Raw genomic sequence first — 17449 nt, 5'->3', positions numbered from 1 at the left:
GTATGTGTCCTGGAACTTCATCTTTTCACTCGACACCGTTCTGGAGATTTATTCATGTGGACAGGTGTAGGGCACCCATCTGTAACTGCCAGAGTAGCCGCAGTTTACCCCTTCTCTAGCTGACGGACCTATGCTTCCCCCGCCAGTGCACGGGCATGCTTATTCTTCTCCCCACAGACGTGGCTGGGGATCAGCAGCAGCACCATCAGCACCGATCGAGTGCTGCTTGTACTTACCATGGGCCAGCCCAGCATCACCCGTCCACAGGCGTCCCTCGCAGGAGGGGACAAAGTCCCTCATCAGGGTCCGGTAGGACAAGACTGAGTGGATTCCACCCGGGCCTGCCCGAGGCTGAGGTCTGTGCTCCTGGTCACTCTGCCATTCTGTCTCTTAGGAGCGAACGGCTGGTATCACACTGAGATGGGTGTACAGGCCCCTTGACAGGGCCTGGTTGAGACCCGCCCCTCCCACCCCCACCCAGCCTAGACCTGGCCCCCTGGAAAGGCAGAGTGACCGGCTACGGCCCTTGACCTTAGTTTAGGATTGCTCAGTTACTGGTTCAGCATCGTCTGCTTTGGTTTCAGAACCGCCCGTCCCTCCAAGAATATTTAACACCACTGGAGGCTTTTTGGAGGAGCAGCCCACAGGCTCCATCTGTGCTGTGTAAACACGAAAGAACCAGGACTCTTGCCAGGAGCATAAAATGGGCCAGGTCTCTGCCTCCCTGCGGGGGTGTGGGGGAGGGGGGGCGGTGGAATGGAGACAGGTGGCAGAAACCCTGGGTCAGAGCAGGTCAGAAACAATCAGGAAGAGACTAACAAGCCACTACTATGGGCCTGGAGGGTATGCGTAGCCCTGGAAGGAAGGAGCCAACAGCATTCACTTTGTTTTAACGTAAACTCAGTTTAGAACAATTTAGAATTATTTAGTTTAGTTTATTATTTTAAGAGAGAGAGGAGAGAGAGAGAGAGAATATCCCAGGCAGGCTCTGCACTGTCAGCACAGAGCCTGATGTGGGGCTCCAACTCAACAAACCATGAGATCATGACCCGAGCCAAAGTCGGACACACAAGCGACTAAGCCACCCAGGTGCCCCCAGAACAATTTAGAATTTAAACATTCTGATCTTGGATCTCATTCCAGGGTTTGGTTACTGGGGCAGCAACTGCCGCCCTAAGACGATGAGTGTCTGATGCCCCCCAGCTGGAGTGGGCTTTGTGGGTTAACTGCATCGCTCTTGGCCGCGGCTTCCTCGCCTGTAAAACTGGGAGGGGGCTCACCCAAGAGACACAGTACGTGAGGGGTCTGGCGCGGAGCAGGAACTCAGTAAATGGTCACTGGCATCATTACCTATCAGGCAAGTCTCACCAGCAGCCAGCTGGGTCGAGGAGGTAGAACTTCCACCAACTGGCCTCCAGTTGTTAGGAGTCTTCATGCCTTGAAGATCAGGATTTGAATGAGGCGGTCACTGGGGACCAAAGACTAGAATCAGAAGTTCCTAAAGAATCCCACTCCCCTGTGCCTCCTATGCCAGCAAGTTTCTGGTGTGACCCCAACCCTAACTCGAGGGTGTACTCCCCATGCTGGGCCAAACCCATCTCCGTCTGCCCGGGTTCTGAACCGGCTTCCAGAGCAGCAGGACACACACCCCCGTCTGACTGGGAGAGCTCATGAGGCCAGAGGGTGTGGCAGCAGGAAGAGAGGAGAACGGGAGGGTTGATAAATGGACCTCCTCACACGCCCTAAATACACTGCCAGTGAGCAGGCAGCATCTGCAAGATGGAGGCCTGCAGTCTCGGAGCTACAGTCTCCGAGCTAGAGAGACACTCCAGGTAAGGAGAGAGAAGACGAGGAAGAGCTCCCTTGTCCACAAGCTGAGTCCTGTTGCTGCCCGGGGCCCAAGACAAGCTTCGTGGGCTGTCCTAAAATGTGAGACAGTTACAGATCTTTTTTTTTTTTTTTTTAATGTTTATTTTTGAGAGAACCAGCACAAGCGGGAGAGGGGCAGAGAGGGGGACAGAGGATCCAAAGTGGGCTCTGTGCTGACAGCAGAGAACTCGACGCGGGCCTCAAATTCGTGAACTGTAAGATCATGACCTGAGCCGAAGTCAGATGCTTAACCGACTGAGCCACCAGGCGCCCCAGCTGTTACAGCTCTTACTACGAGTGATGCTGACTGGGGATCCAGAAGACTCCAGGCCACAGCCGGGGTGGCGGTCTCATCTGCAACGGACCACGGCAGAAGCCTTTCTCCTTCGACTCCCCAAAGTGAAACCAAACCAGGAGACGCCCCGGACACCGTGAATGGGTGCGGATCGATTTATTTATTAGACTGAGTGCTTTAGTACAGAACGGTACAGAGATGATACATGTTTGTGCTTCAATACTTTCCAACACTGAGATTCTGATAATTTCAAGGTAAACAAGTTTCAAGACAGACTAGCTTTTTTAAAATATTCTTTTGATAAATTATTTTTATATAAATAACAGAGAGAGGAAACCCAACATGTTTGACAAACAAGGCCCCGAACTGTGGGCCCTGTCTGGTCAAGGGGAGGGGACAGAACAAGCAGGGACAGCAGGAGACGAACCAGTGCGAGCACCTACAGTTCTGTCCTAAGGAAACCAGGTATCTTAAGGGGGAGAAGGGAGACAGAAGAGGCCTGAAAACTAATGCGAGTGCGCAGGGGAGATTTCAAAGCCTTGAGAAAACACCACAAAGCATCCAACGGGGAGGGCGAGGAGCGCGCTCTGAAAGGAAAGCGGGCGGCCGCGTGGAACTAGCACTCACCACGTCTGCAAGGACATCACGAGACAGTAATATGCACACGGTTGGCAGGGGTTAAAGGGCAGCGGGGGGGCTGGGCAGGGGACATTTTTGTGACTTCCACTGTCATTGTATTTCATGACCACAGCAGCAGCACACGTGGTGCGCTCACCATCGGAGAACGGAGTTGCTGCTGAGTCTAGAGGACGACGAGACACCCTTTCTGCATTTGCTTCTTTCATTTTTGCTCTAGAGCGAAGTGTTATACAGAGAATACAATGATCATTTTCTCTTACAACCACGACGACAAATGACCCCACGCTACACAAAATAAAGTATCATGAAGTATCTTAAACTGAGGATGATCTGAACAGAGTCTGCATAAATTCAACAGGCTGTTCTCCTGGCGGTTTGAAGTCTTAGGCGCACAGACCCTTCTCTGCAAGAAAGGGCCCTCTGCCCAGGAGCCTGCATTACCCGTCCCATCCTCGTCCGTTCCTGGCCCTCGAGCACCAGCCATGCTGACCCCACTGAGAAACAGAGGTTCGGTAGGGGGGGTGGTGCCCGGGAAAGGAAAGGTCTGGCCAAAAACCCCAGCCTAACTGCTTCTCCAAGAGACAAAGGTCCTGGCGGGAGCTTGCTCCTCGCTTGCTGGGGCCCTGTGACTCAGGCCCCAAGACTACTTCCCTTGGGATCACAGCGCTGTGGACGCGGGCCAGGGAAGGAGCGGTGACAGGCCGCACGCCAGCCAGCACCCAGCCTGACTTCACGGACCTCCGGCCCCTCCCACGGCCCCTGGGGAGGACGAGCCACCGGGGAAGCCAAAGAGGTCACTTCCAGCTCGGACCTCACACGATGATGTCACCTGGTATTCACCGCCAAGCGTATCCGGACGAGAGCAGGCTGAGGGGTAGATAAGGACTGGCGTGGAGACCACAGATTAATCCTCAGTTCGAAATACTCCAGGAACAGACATCTCTGGGATTCCCGAAAAGAACAGGAACAACCCAAAAGAGATTTTGTAAAACACCCAAACGTCTACCTTCCCATACTCAAGCAATCTGCGCATGTCACACTGGGCTATGTACAAGGTCAGGGAATCATAGTAATGGGGAGAAGGTGTCCACTCATTCTAGACAGTTCCACAACTTCTCCAGCAGTATGTCCCTTACACAGGAACTTCTCCCCTTAGGACACATATAGAGGATACTCTTTTTAAAAAACACAATGCATTATTTTCTCTTGTTTCACACAGGAAGAGGGCATCATTAAACACGAGAACGCAGCGGCGACAGTGCCGTCCAGGGCGTGCAGAGCTGGGGGAGGCAGTGGAGGGACAGGGTCAGCAAAGTAACTGAGGCGGGCAGCAGCAGGGGCTGCGGAGCACTGTGGGAATAGGGTTCGTTTTTTGGAGGGGTGGCTTATTTGTTTAACTGCTTATTTCTTCATCTGTTTTATTCAGTTTCTTCAGCGTGTCCAGCAGTTTCTGTGGGGTGAGAATGTGCGTGGATCCTGGGGGGGCAGAAAAGACAGTGAGCTTGCTGGCTCCAGGCTCTACCGCATTTCCTTTCCTGCCCTTCAGTTCCCAGATCTGCATCTGTTCCCCCGCCCCCACCCTGGTCTGGGTCTAGTGGAAGCAGGGAGGGGGGTGGGGATTGGGTGCCGGGTCCACATCACAATAGGCCTGGGAGGCACCTGGGGACCGTGGATAAACAAAACACATCCTCTGACTTGGGCATGGTCCCAGGCTGTACCAAGGAAGGAGCCCGCCCGCCTCTCCATCTGGGCTCAGTGCCATCTGCCAGGGGACGGGGCAGCTGCGTTTCTGATTCTCTCTTGCACTCGAGGCGAAGCCAGCCGGGGAGAGAAATTCCAAACCATATGGCAGGGGAAGGCTGGGGAGGGGGGGGGGGTCGGTACGGGGCTGTGTATGGAAAGGATGGCGCCTGCTAGGGAGGAAGTGATGGGCAGGGCACCCTGGGGAAGCCACTGACCTCTGGGAGCCAGCCGGCTGGTGCTGCCCTGATGGGCGGGACCTCAGGTGTGAAAGGGAAAGGGCCAGGGTACCTGAGGCCTTACCTTGCAGAGACCGCACATTGTAAGAGATTAGAAATGCTTGCAAAAAATTTAAGCTAATGGAATTAGATATACTTCTACTGCAAAAATTAAAAAAAAAAATAAAAAATAAATGAAGTCCTTTTTCATAAGGAGAGAGAGAGAGAGAGAGAGAATCTAATAAGTGCAGTAAAAAAAGATGCATGGACCGTGTGGTTTGGACATGGACTTTACTCAAACAGAACAGAAGTGACTGGTGCGTGAACATGAGGCCTGTACACATGCAGCAGTGGGCTTCAAAGAAAGAGGTCCCGGTGGGAGAGAAGAACTGAACAAAAGAGATCCGTACTTGAAAATGTGCCTCCCTGGAGGTGCAGGCGAGGGAATGGGGACAGAAACCACCAGGGTGCCAGACTGCCACCCTGACGGTAGGCAAAAGAAGGCTTTGGCTGGCTTGTTGGGGGTGATTCCGAATACCAGGGTCCCTATGCCTTTGACCACCGTGTGCTCAGCTGACGCGTGACTGCTGGGACTGCAGGCCTTGAACCTTCCTGGTCAAGTCTGGACCGGCAGAAAGCTTGTGAAGCCCTCTCTAGCATGAGAGGCTTCGCTTCTTCCAACCTCCTGTCCCCCAGCATTCAAGCTCTAGTCACCCTGTCACTGTCCTGAGGAACCAGTCCGCGGCTACTTCCCAGAGGTGCTGAGCTTATAGCCTCCACCAGCCCCTGCGCTCTAAAGCCAACCCATTGCTCTGCAGACCCGAGGCTCCTTCAGCAAAGGCCAAGTCATAAGGTCAAAGACTACTCCCCAAATGAGAAAACAGGAATAAACGTTGCCAAATTCTGAACAGTGAACCACTGCCAGAATGAAGGCCTTCCCAACCTCAATTCCATGCAGCCTGTGCATCTACACCTGGAAAGACAGCTGGGTCCTCTGTGCAGAAGCAATTTGGGGGTTTTCCAGGTACAGGCAACACGCCGGAGAAACCGTCCCTAATGCCCTCCCGCAGCCATCTAGCTGAGTTCCAGGAAATGAGACAGTAGACTCGACTGAGAGGAAAAATCAAAAGGGAGCCTCTGAGCAGATACCCACCCCAAGCTGCTCCTGACCCCTGCTTGCAGGCAAATCCACGGCCTGAGGGAGGCCAGAAAGAGATCAAGGAATCCATGCTCTAGAATTTCTATCACCTGACGGCTGACCATCTGGTGGTCCCAGTCTGACTGAAAGAAGAAAACTTCCAGGGCCAAGTATCTTTGCGACAGGCTCAGGAACTCCTGGACCCTAACTCACTGGGTGTCTTTAAAGGATTCAGACCAGCTGTTGTTGATCCGAATCCCCCGAGAGCCAATTCTTGCCACTGAGTCATCTGCACTGTTTTAATGTCCTGGTCAAGGTTTTCACCACCACAAATACCGCGAACGGAGCTGGGTGCGTTTGGGATACACATTATCGCAAACCCACATTTAGAACCCACAGGGGGCCCACGTCGGTCCTCCAGAACCGCAACGGAGGGTCCATCCCTCTTATGCTACATGACTGCAAGACTGAGAAATGTGAGTGGGTGTCTCCAAAAACAAAGTCACCCAAAGGGCTGTCAAAGCTGTGGGCCAGAGCTCTGCCTGGACAAAATCCTTCCTCTCTGACAGAATATGAAAATCAGGTCAGCTGTCTAGGCATCCCTGGGTTTGGCCGACACAGACCTACGGACTCCGAAGACCCGGGGGGGGGGGGGGGCCCGGGGGGGCACCAGGGAGGGTGTACATTCAAGAGCAACCCAGGAGAGTCTGCTGATCTGCCAGGTTTTGGAAACACGCTCCTGGCCAGCCCACGTCCTGAAGGTGGGAGAATGAAGCCCAGAGCGGCAGGGGGCACGTTCGCAGCCCTTTGGTGGCACGGCCGGGCCCAGATGTCATGCCGTCGGTCTCGCTTCTGGACACCTGGCCCCAGGAGGGGACATGCAAGTGAGTGCTCAAATAGCAGCTGGGCAATGGGTTGGTTCTGGGTACAGATTCAAATCTGAGTCCCACTGAAACATGAGACTTGTCTGACTCCAACTGGGAATAAAGTGAAATATTCAATATAAAAAAAAACAAACCCTTTTTCTGAAGTGCAAGTGCTGTGTATGGCTCTTCCACCGGCTTCCAACAGCCTCTTGGACATTCCCTCAAGGCTGGTACTTTTAACACAACCCTCCCCCAGAGCTTGGGGTGAGAACCTAAAGCAAAGACTTCACTTCTGGACAACATGGAGGCGACTGATTAATGCAATGGAAGTGAGGCTTGGGGACACCTGTGCACTCCGGCTGCCCAGCCGGCCCCCTTCACCTGGCACCTGGGGGAGAGAGGGGCCGGAGGACCAGTGGGCGCTGGCACCTACGCGGGGAGCCGGCAAGGGATGCTCTCGTTCACTGCCGAGCAGGAAAACTCATCTCCTAGAAGCTAAGTTGCTGCAGACAACTGCAGACATCGACTCTGGGCGGAGACAATCCGTCCTGCTCCCGGCCCACACTGTCCTAGTCTCTGGTCACCGGACAATCACAACAGAAGGAGGCAAGTCAGATTTTCATCTGTCTTCTGACCTCCCTGGGATTAGGGCTCCGTGCCTTGCTTTTTCCTAAAGGAACTCTCTAAAACACGACACTGCCCCAAAAAGCATTTCAGAAGCCACGAGTACACAACTCGAGTATTTGTGTTCTTTGCTCAGATGGCAGCCGAGAACCTATGCTGACTGAGCACAAAACAAAGAACACCAGCCTGCAAAGGACAGGCTGCTTCTGGGGCAGGGGATCGCAGAGTGAATCCTAGCTGGAGCCCCCGGGCTCTGGGTTTGCAGGTCTTTCAGACCCTGCAAGTGGTCTGCCACCACCAAAGCCTGGACTGAACATCTTTCCTTCCGTAAGTCTGAAAATACATCCTGCAGCAAATGCCGGTCACCTCCCTGCCATCTGCACACAGAACCAGATGTCTCTGATTACCAAGCAACCAAGGTGCTTCTAAACAATGGCTGTGTTCTTCACAATTGCTTTTATCCACCGCCCATTGGCGGCACTGTCTAGAGGGAGGCAGCGCAGGGCCATGGCCAGCCCGCTCCGCACCGTGCAGGTGACCCACGTGCTGCTTCTCCCCTCACCAGTGCCCCGGAGGAGCCGTCTCTTGGCCACAGGAAGGAGAGGAGACAAAGCGCACAGTTGCCTGTCCCAACCTTTAGAGCGAGTCCCGTTTTGGATGGAGCACGTTCTCTTTATACAAACAAGCATGCTTCCGGGGCCCCCCCCCCCCCCCGGTCATGGCTCTGACAGCCCAGTCCCCTGAGGTGTACCAGAGAGCACAGGTGCACGAGGGCAGGACCGCAAGCGCTGAGGCACCCGATCCGAGTTGCTGAATTAGGTGGTCAGAGCCCAGGACCTGGGGCCCTGCGATCCAGGACCTAGCCCCCCCCGCATTCTGCATTCTGTGCCCTGGCTGGGGGGCGGGGGAAGGACCTCCTGCAGTCCCACACGTGCTCCTGGCAGGACCGGGGCAAGAGTCTAGGCCTCCCGACTGCTCCAGGTGACTCATTCTCTGACTCACCAGGCCACATGTCAGTCTGGGTGGGAGAGGGGCAGGGACGTCGTCAGTGAAGTACATGAGGGCAGGTGCACAGAGTGTGGCCTCCTCACAGGCTGTGTGAGGAAACTACAGAATAACTAATGCTACAATGGAGTTCTTCAGTATGCGTCTGCCACTTAACACTTCACAGGAGGTTCCCGGGACATATGAGGGACGCAAAAGAAGGGAAGGGATGAGGATGAGAATAAAGTCTGGATGATCCACCAGACAGATGCCGGTTCCTGGGTAACAGGTAAAGGCACAAGCGTGGTGGGAGAGAGAAGACGCTCTTTCGAACAGCACACCGCGTTATGAACAGATTTTTACCCAAAGGTTCTCAGATCTCACTAACAGACTTCAGTGAGAGAGAGGGGTGTGATAACTCAACCCTGGAAAAAAACCCACAGGAGAATGAAAATAAAAGCAACTACTGAGAGAGTAAATGACTACGAAGGGCCATCTGCCCCACATGAACACGAGACACGAGATTTCCACTGGTGGCTGGAGTTCATCAAGTACGTGGTAGCTCGTGACCCTGTCACCCTTTAGCAACAGTCCCTGGGACGCGTGCCTGCGCTGGAAAAAAGGAATTTACGTGTCTAACTACCACTGACGTGGAGTCTATCCTGATGCACTCCAATGAGCCTTCCCCACGATCAGGTGCCCATGGATCTCTCCACTGGAGTTCTGCCTTCTTGGACAGGACAGTCCCTTGAACGCCTACTGGCCTCACTCACAACTTCCCACACCATGTCACGAGCGGGACGCTACGTGTTCCCTGCCTGGTGCCCACAGATACACCCCGCGCCGGTAGGCCTGCATGCCGTGCCTCCGGCATCCCTCGGCTTCCAGTCCCTCCGAAGGACTGGTCATAGCAGTCATGATCATTTCTGGTTTACAACCCAGGGGGCTGCACCGCCTGACTGAGCAGCAGGTGACCCAGGGCACGAGTGAGCTGGCAGGCCGGGGCCCAGAGGCTCTCGCGGCAGGGTCTGTGAAGGCAGCATCGGACACATTTTCAATCGGTGTTGAGAACTGCAAGCATTTTCTTGTTGAAAGGAAATCAAATAAATAAACTGAAAAGGGAAAAATAAAGAAAAAGAGTGACGGAATAATCAAAGAAAACCCTTCAGAGTGGAAGAGTTTCTTTTCTGTAATAAGCTGCTTTTACTTTGTTTCTTTGGCTCTCACTCCATTGTTGGAGCCTGATCCTCAAAAGATACCCTAGAGGCCTCCCTGAAGTCGGGGTGTCTCAGGTCCATGAGAAATTTGGTGGGAGTAAGAATGTGAGTAGAACCTGCGGGAGAACAGAGGCCAGCTGACTGCTTGAACAAAGGTACGTTACAGGAACATGCCAAGTTAGGCCTACGTTTTATGCAGCCAATGAGGTATGAGAAAGCAAGACGCGAGCACGCGCACGTGCACACGCACACAGGCCGCAAGGACAGCCGGCATGCACCAAGCGGGTGAGGCCACACTGCGGACGTCAGCTGTCTGCGCAAGGCCCCTCCGTGGATCTGCACGGGCACCGCTATCTCCCCAGGGTTCCACCCCCCAACCGGGAACTGCAAGTCAGGACCAAAGCTGAAGAGGGAAATTTACACCAAAGCCTGGCTCTGACAGCTTCGGCCCCGCAAAGCTGTGTTTGAGCTGAGAGTTCTCCGACACGTGCATGCAACATACACACGAGCAGGGGACAGAGAGAGCTTTATCCCAGCGTCTATGTAACAAAAAGGAAAAAACGATACGGGGAGAAAGGGTGACCCGCCAGGGAAGCTCCAGGGAGTGGGGAGGGGAGGGAGAGGATATCCAATCTCTCCACTGAATGGTGTGGTATCTAGAAAGGGGGTTGACAGTAACAGGTCCATCTTGACACAACCAGGAATGGCCACGTGGACTGGTCTGCAGGACCTGCTCACTCTGAGAGCGCCGGGCACACTGGAATTTGGTCACCCCGAAGTAGGGGTGTAAAACTGACACATCTTCTAGAGATCAGGGGAAAGGCCAGGGCAGTACGTGCTCATAGCCTTGGGTCAGTCAATGTCAAGAGGCAGCCCCAGGCAGGTGCAAATCCATTTTGTTAAGGGCAAGACGGGGCAAAAGGAAGGCGTCTGGAGAAAGCGTGATTTTCCTCAGCTCACTCTTCCCCTTCCAGCCCTAGAAACTGGAAGCTCCTACAGGCAGGAAAAAGGTATAAAATCTTCCGCTGCATTAAGTCAGGTCTAACGAGTTGCTTCCTTTCTTCTGGAAAACCAGCAGGAAATACCAGAAAGGGTACATAGCAGACCTAGGAGTCGTAGGAACCAGAATTGATGGGGAACCCTCAGCAGAGTCCAGGAGTCAGGCCCGTGTGTTTCGGGCGGTATCTGCCCACACACTGTGTCTGTCTATCTGCAACTGACAGGTAAAGGAGGGGGCGATAATTTACCTTCCATTCACTGAGCGTCTTCTGAACAGGAGGCCCAATGCCAGCAAAGAGACAGGTCCCACCTCGGGCCTAGTACAAAGCTGTAAGCGGGTATTCACAACCCCATTTGGCCGGGTAAGGAAATCGCAACATGGAGAGGTGGGGTGCTTGCTCAAGGTAACCCACTTGGCAGTGGCCGAGCGAGAATGGGGGCCTGGGTCTGTCGGTGTCTGTGATCAGGCACTTCCCACCGCTTGCAGCTGCCTCTCACCATGAGACACAGTGCAGACACGAGGAAAGAACCCTTCGCCCCTTTGCTGCCGTCCCCGAACGTGTCTAGAGACTATGTTTTGCAGGGGCAATGGAGAAGTGAAGACAGAATGAAACACCAAAGCATGGGATGGATCGAAGTGCGATGAAGCAGCCCCTTCCCTCTAGAACACATGCCCCCACTCACCTATTAGCACTTCCCACTTTCCATTGGCTTGGGTCACCTCATAAGCACAACGCATCTCGTTCAGGCTCACGCCCCCAAGGATGAAAATAATGAGGCGGGGACCACTGCGGTACTCCCCTGGGGCCTTATTCTTATGCCAGTGCCCATAGCGGGCGCTGGGGGAGGGGGGGAGGAAAGGGGAAGAGAGAGAGAGAGAGAGAGAGAGAGAGAGAGAGAGAGAGATTAATTATGTTTATCTGCACTCAGAGGACTTATCACTTCATACCTCAATGACTTGTTTACACATTCGCTCTGTACACCAGTGACCAAAACAGAGTAGTAGTAAGTGTTGGTTGAACTGAACTGTTGTGCAAATTATCAAATGCTTGGGCTACCCATGCTGTGACCTCGTCACTCTCTTGGAAGCATGTAGGTGACAGGCAGGCTCAAGTCAGCTTTCAAGTGTGACGTGTCACCTTCCACAGCTTTGCCCCTCGTGATGGTCGTCAGCTTCCGCCCTCCAGCGTACAGGTTTCTAGGCTTGTCTGGGACACTCTGCTGGCAGTGAGCGGTGACGATGGAGTCAAGGCCCGTCTTCAGGCTGGTACACCCTGATTCACGCAGCGAGCACCTCACCTGATCAGGGCCTCCCCCAGCACCAAGGTGCCAACCCTCGGCGAGATTCAGCCACGCCCACCGAGAGCTCGCGGTTTAACTGGGGTGGGCGGGGAGAAGGAAGGTCAGGATCGTGCTGCGATGGAGGGGCTCAGTGCCACAGGGACATGCACGCCTTCTAGCGTCATCTGGGCATCATTGGAAAAGTCTTCCCAGAAGACGTGACACTGAGCTGCCCCCTGAAAGACAGGCATTTCGGTGGTGGGACAGTTCCCAAAGGTGTCTCCTCTGCCCCTGGGCTTCTGTTAGTAGGTCTTCACCTTGTCCTCAGGAACAATGAGAAATGGGTTGTTTCCAGGTTAAGAAAATGGGGAAAAGAAAACAAAAATCAAAGCAAAACAAGGAGGCCAAGTCTCTAGCGAAATCTCTGCCCTTCTCCCTGACTACGACAGCATTAAAGTCACTTTCCAAAATCCTGAAGGTGCCAGGGGCGCACATGGGCCAACACAGACAGAGTCATCTGACAGTGTGCCATCGTCACCGGCCTGGCCAGGGCAACACTGGGGATTTCGTATTTTGCTCCAATGTTGGCAATAAACATTTGGCCTCTACTGGCATCAGAGGGGATGCATAATGCCACAGGTGCCACAGACCTCTGGCCTGGGCCCAAGGGAAGGTCTAAAAGTGAGCCCAGCAGGCCGGGCGTGGGGGACAAAGATGGGTGGGCACAGCAGGAGCAGGGGATAGAGAGGTACATGTGGAGGGTTCATCCTGGGAACTGCCAGCTACTCCGGTGCCCCGGGATGCCCTCTTTGGAGCTAGTGGCGCTCCTGTTCCAAGCTCAAATGTTCATTCAGCCTTGAAATGTTCTCAGGAGCCACGTCAAGCTCTTGCTGACAGACAAAAACCGAGTAGAACCTGGGTCTGAGGTTGCCACCTCAGGAAAAGTAACTGATGCCACTGCGGGCCAGGGAACAGCCTGGACCACACCGATGAGGGAGGCCAACGAGAGTCTAGGGGCAAAATGCCTTCCGATGCCATCGCAGGGCACAGCAGGAAGGTTTCCAGATGCGTGGCAAAGAGGGGAACAAGAGGAAAAGCTTTTGAAAACAGACCCTGGAAAGCACCACAGGCAACTAAGAAAACCCACAGTGTTGAAGAACCAGGGACAGAAGTATGGAGTGTCACCAGGTACATGAGCCTGCTTGGGATTCTCTCTCTCTCTCTCTCTCTCTCTCTCTCTCTCTCTCAAAATAATTAAATAAACTTAAAAATATATATTTATTTGTTTTTGAAAGGGCACAAGTGGGGGAGGGACAGAGAGAGAGGGGAACAGAGGATCCGAAGTTGGCTCTGCACTGACAGCAGTGAGCCTCATGTGGGGGGCTTGAACTCATGAATCGTAAGATCATGACCCGAGCCAAAGTCGGACACTCAACCGACTGAGCCACCCAGGCGCCCCAAATAAATAAACTTAAAAAAAAAAAAGGCATACAATTCAATGCTTATTAGTATAGTCACAGAATTGCAAACCATCACCACAATCAATTTTAGACTATTTCATCACCCCAAAAAGAAGCCCTATACCCTTTAGCAGTCCCTTCCCATTCCCCCACCCCACCCCCATCCCCAGTCCCTGGAAACCACTAATCTACTTCCTATCTCTACAGATTTGCCCATTCTGGACATTTCAAACAAATGAAATCACACAACATGTGGACTTTTGTGACTGGCTTCTTGCACTTAGTGCAATGTTTCCAAGCTTCATCCGTGGAACACGTGTCAGTATTTCATTCCTTTGGTTGGATAATATTCCGTTGTATGAGTATGCCATGTTCTGTTTATCCATTCATCAGCTGATGGACATTTAGGTTGTTTCCACTTTTGAGCTATTATGAGTAATGCTGCTAGGAACACTGGTGTAGTGCGATGTTAAAACAGGGTAGTTAGAGAAGACGGGGCAAAGTAACAGTTGATTTTAAAGGCCTGAAGGAGATAAGAGGCAAGTCCTGAAAATGTACGGGGACAGATCATTTGAGGCAGAAGGTAAAGCCAAGTGCAAAGGTCCTGAGGCAGAAGTATGCCTGACACGGGCAGAGGAGGAGGCTAGCGTGGCAGAAGTGGAGAGAAAAACGGGAGGAGTAAGGGATGAGTCAGAGAGGAGTGGGAAGCCGGAGAGTGGAGGGCCTCATGGGCTGCTCCAAGCACCAGGCCTGCACTCTGGCTGTGGCGAGAAGCCGGGGGAGGGTTCTTGTGGATGCTGTGTCACACCAGGACCACCGTGCGGCTGACAACCACCCAGCGACGGTCCTCCTTCTCCCACCTGCTTGCTCTGGACTCCCACTAACCTGACCGCGGTGGTGCTAAAGGAGGCAGAGGAGCGGGTGGAGATATACGGGTAGTGCTTGGTATCGAGTTTGTCTTCAATAGTGTCCTGGAAAGAAAAGAGACAGATACTAGGCTTGCCTTTTGTTTGGGAAGGGCTGACAGAACCAAGGCAAGATGATTCAAGGAACAAGTCACTTGGCAAAGCGACATGGCCGAATCTGCAACAACCAGAGCTCCTTTGCCCTGCTGCCTGCTGCAGGGGCCTAAAACGGCACTCAGCATGGACATGGAGAAAAGTCCATAGGTCTGCTCACGAAGAAGACCTTAACGACCTTGCAGTTAAAAAACAAACAAACAAACAAAAACTGCAATGGGGCGCGTGGCTGGCTCAATCAGAAGAGCATGTGACTTTTAATTTTAGGGTTGTGAGTTCGAGTCACATGTTGGGTATAGAAATTACTAAATAAACTCTATTAAAAAATTTTTTTTTAATCTTAATTTGAGAGAGAGAGAGAGAGAGCACGCATGAGCAGGGGAGGGGCAGAGAGAGGGAGAAAGAGAATCCTAAGGAGGCTCCGCACTGCCAGCACGGAGCCTGACACGGGGCTCAAGCTCACAAACAGTGAGACCACGACCTGAGCTGAAACCAAGAGTTGGGTGCTTAACTGACTGAGACACCAGCAGCCCCAGTAAATAAGCCTTAAAAATAACAAGGGGCACCTGGGTGGTTGAGGACCAATTTCGGCCCAGGTCATGATCTTGTAGTTCATGAATTCGTGCCCCACATCAGGCTTACTGCTGTCAGCCTGTCAGCACAGAGCCTGCTTCAGATCTTCTGTCCCCTTCTCTCTGCCCCTAGCCCACCTGTGCTTTCCCCCAAATAAAAAATAAATAACAAAACACGAGGCGCCTGGGTGGCTCAGTCGGTTAAGTGTCCGACTCTTGATTTCGGCTCAGGTCATGATCTCATGGCCGTGAGCTCAAGCCCCACGTCGGGCTCTGTGCTGAGTGTGGAGCCTGCTTAGGATTCCTGCTCTCTCTTCCCTGCGAGCGCTCACTCTTTCTCTCAAAATAAACAAATAAGACCAAAAAAGTGCATTAATTTTTCTTGCTTCCCTTCCAATTTTTTTCTTTTCTTTTACATCTGTGTGAGGTTATAAATGTTGCATTCCAATAAATCCCTGACACTTGCCACCAGTTTTGTAGAAACTCGGCACAGGCATTGTCTCTCATGCAAGACAAGACTTTACATCCTCAGTTTTCCAAGGGTCTAATCATCTAGTGGGTGGATGCCAGCTAGGCACCTCCCGCTGCCTAGAAATCTCCACTCCCCTTAGCAGCTACCATGTGAAGCCTACGCACATGTCTCTCCAAGGGACTGCGGAGCGGGGTAGGAAAAGGGAGCAGAGAACAAAGGAGCGAATGAGACAGAGGGGTGGGCTTTAATTACATTACAAAGAAATCCAATTGGTTTCTAGATGTCTCATGTTCACCCATCCTTTGGTTTGTGGGTTTTAAAAATAGGAAGCTGACTCACTATATATATTTAAAATACACTTATTTTAACTCATAATTCAGCAGAACACCTGGACTGCATGGATTGACAAAGGAATTCTGGGAAAGCCCCTTCGTTGTCCGGACCCCAGTCTTGTCCGCCTGTGGACAGCAGGAGCTGGACAGGGTGCCTCTAAGACCCACCCTGGAGATCCAGTGGGGCAGGATTCTAAGCAGGGTTTCTTCATGCTATAGGCGAGGAGCAGAGGGACGCCTCACATTCACAAATACAAAACACCTGCTATGGCCAGAGGACACATCAGCTGAGGGCACAGGCCAAGGTATAAAGAGCTGACTCCAAACACTGAGCAGATACATATACGTAAAGGGCATCTCCGATACATGCTACAGGAGTCCAGGGCGGCTCCGTGGTGCTGGGCGGTCAGACGGGGGCGGTGTATGCAAACGGTGAGACCTGACGGGGACTTTGAAGGAAGGCAGGGCTCAGAAGTGGAAGGGGACAGCACTGCAGGCAAGGGATGGATGTGAACAGAAGAGCAGAGGCAGAAACATGCCTGGCAGGGCGGGGTCCCTGACTGACAGGGAGGCTTAGGGAGGGGCTGGCTCGGGTGAATCCTGAAAGCCCCTCCATACCCGCACCCTTAGTGTGGTGTTTGTGACTCATGTGAGCTGCAGATGCTGGGATGTGTTTGGTTCTTGGGATACGGCACCACTGAGGGGTCTCTCCTATGGGGCTAAGTCATATGAATCATGGGGATCTGCATCTAGCGGCCTCTGGGGGCTGTTCTTCCTAAACCCTCAGGACAAGGCTATGGGGCCTAAATGAGCCCCGAGACTGGGTACAGATCCTCAGGGACAGATAACCCCAGGCTGTCACCATCACCCCACATCAGGTGAAGCTGGAGGCCTCTGGGCCTGTAAGTGAAGAGTTCTGGGCCCAGGCTGTCCCACACACATCCTCACACCCCTCCCTCGCTGACCTCCATGATGTCTTTAATGATCGGAGTCCACCGTGAGAGCTGGTAGGTCTGCTCACTGATGCGCTCCTTCCGCTCTGGCTTGCTCCTGCGGCGCAGGGTGGACTGAATACAAACACACGCAAAATTAGACAGAGTCACGGGTCACCTGGGCCCCGGCGACCTTGCTGGCCTCTGGAAATCGCTCCAGAGCACTCCCTTCAGAGAGTCAGCGCTAGCAGAGGCTAAGTGGGAGAGGTTTTCCTGGAAAAGTCCAGCATGTGCCCCTTGGAGCAAACTCGGTTCTTTAAAGCCACGGGAAAATGGCAAATGCGGGTCAAACACAGAAGCTCCATTAAAAAAAAAAAAATCCGGGGCGCCTGGGTGGCGCAGTCGGTTAAGCGTCCGACTTCAGCCAGGTCACGATCTCGCACTCCCGTGAGTTCGAGCCCCGCGTCGGGCTCTGGGCTGACGGCTCGGAGCCTGGAGCCTGTTTCCGATTCTGTGTCTCCCTCTCTCTCTGCCCCTCCCCCGTTCATGCTCTGTCTCTCTCTGTCCCAAAAATAAATTAAAAAAACGTTGAAAAAAAAAATTAATAAAAAAAAAAAATCCTGGTAGTTAAAAAAAAAGTTTTGTTTGTGATTATAGGAGAAAAGGCAGCTTTGTGTAAGACTTGGTCTTTGCTTCTGCTTCAACAGTCTGGGGTGCATCAGTAAGCCATCTTCATTCCCATTTGGGTCCCTCCTGAACAAGGGTCAAAAAACACCAAACCACCCGTTACAG

General features: G+C 52.9%; 1 protein-coding gene across 3 annotated transcripts in view; it reads right to left on the bottom strand.

The window, feature by feature from the left end:
* Positions 1-2303: 2303 nt before the first annotated feature.
* The window catches only part of STXBP1 (syntaxin binding protein 1), a 74914-nt gene continuing 59768 nt past the window's right edge, over positions 2304-17449 (bottom strand). Inside the window, exons 16-20 of one of the 3 annotated variants that reach the window (XM_040482390.1) lie at positions 16691-16792; positions 14216-14301; positions 11274-11428; positions 9581-9706; positions 2304-4279 (exon numbers count right to left, since the gene is read on the bottom strand). In XM_040482390.1, coding sequence (XP_040338324.1) covers positions 9597-9706; positions 11274-11428; positions 14216-14301; positions 16691-16792 — 453 coding nt within the window. In that variant the 3' untranslated portion in view covers positions 2304-4279; positions 9581-9596. The remainder of the gene's footprint in view (positions 4280-9580; positions 9707-11273; positions 11429-14215; positions 14302-16690; positions 16793-17449) is intronic. The other 2 variants (XM_040482391.1, XM_040482392.1) reach the window with 2 other exon arrangements.

Source organism: Herpailurus yagouaroundi, unplaced genomic scaffold (assembly GCF_014898765.1).
Source record: "Herpailurus yagouaroundi ecotype Mexico unplaced genomic scaffold, PumYag 160, whole genome shotgun sequence".
Taxonomy (NCBI): Eukaryota; Metazoa; Chordata; class Mammalia; order Carnivora; family Felidae; genus Herpailurus; species Herpailurus yagouaroundi.
This window is presented reverse-complemented; position numbering and strand designations above follow the sequence as displayed.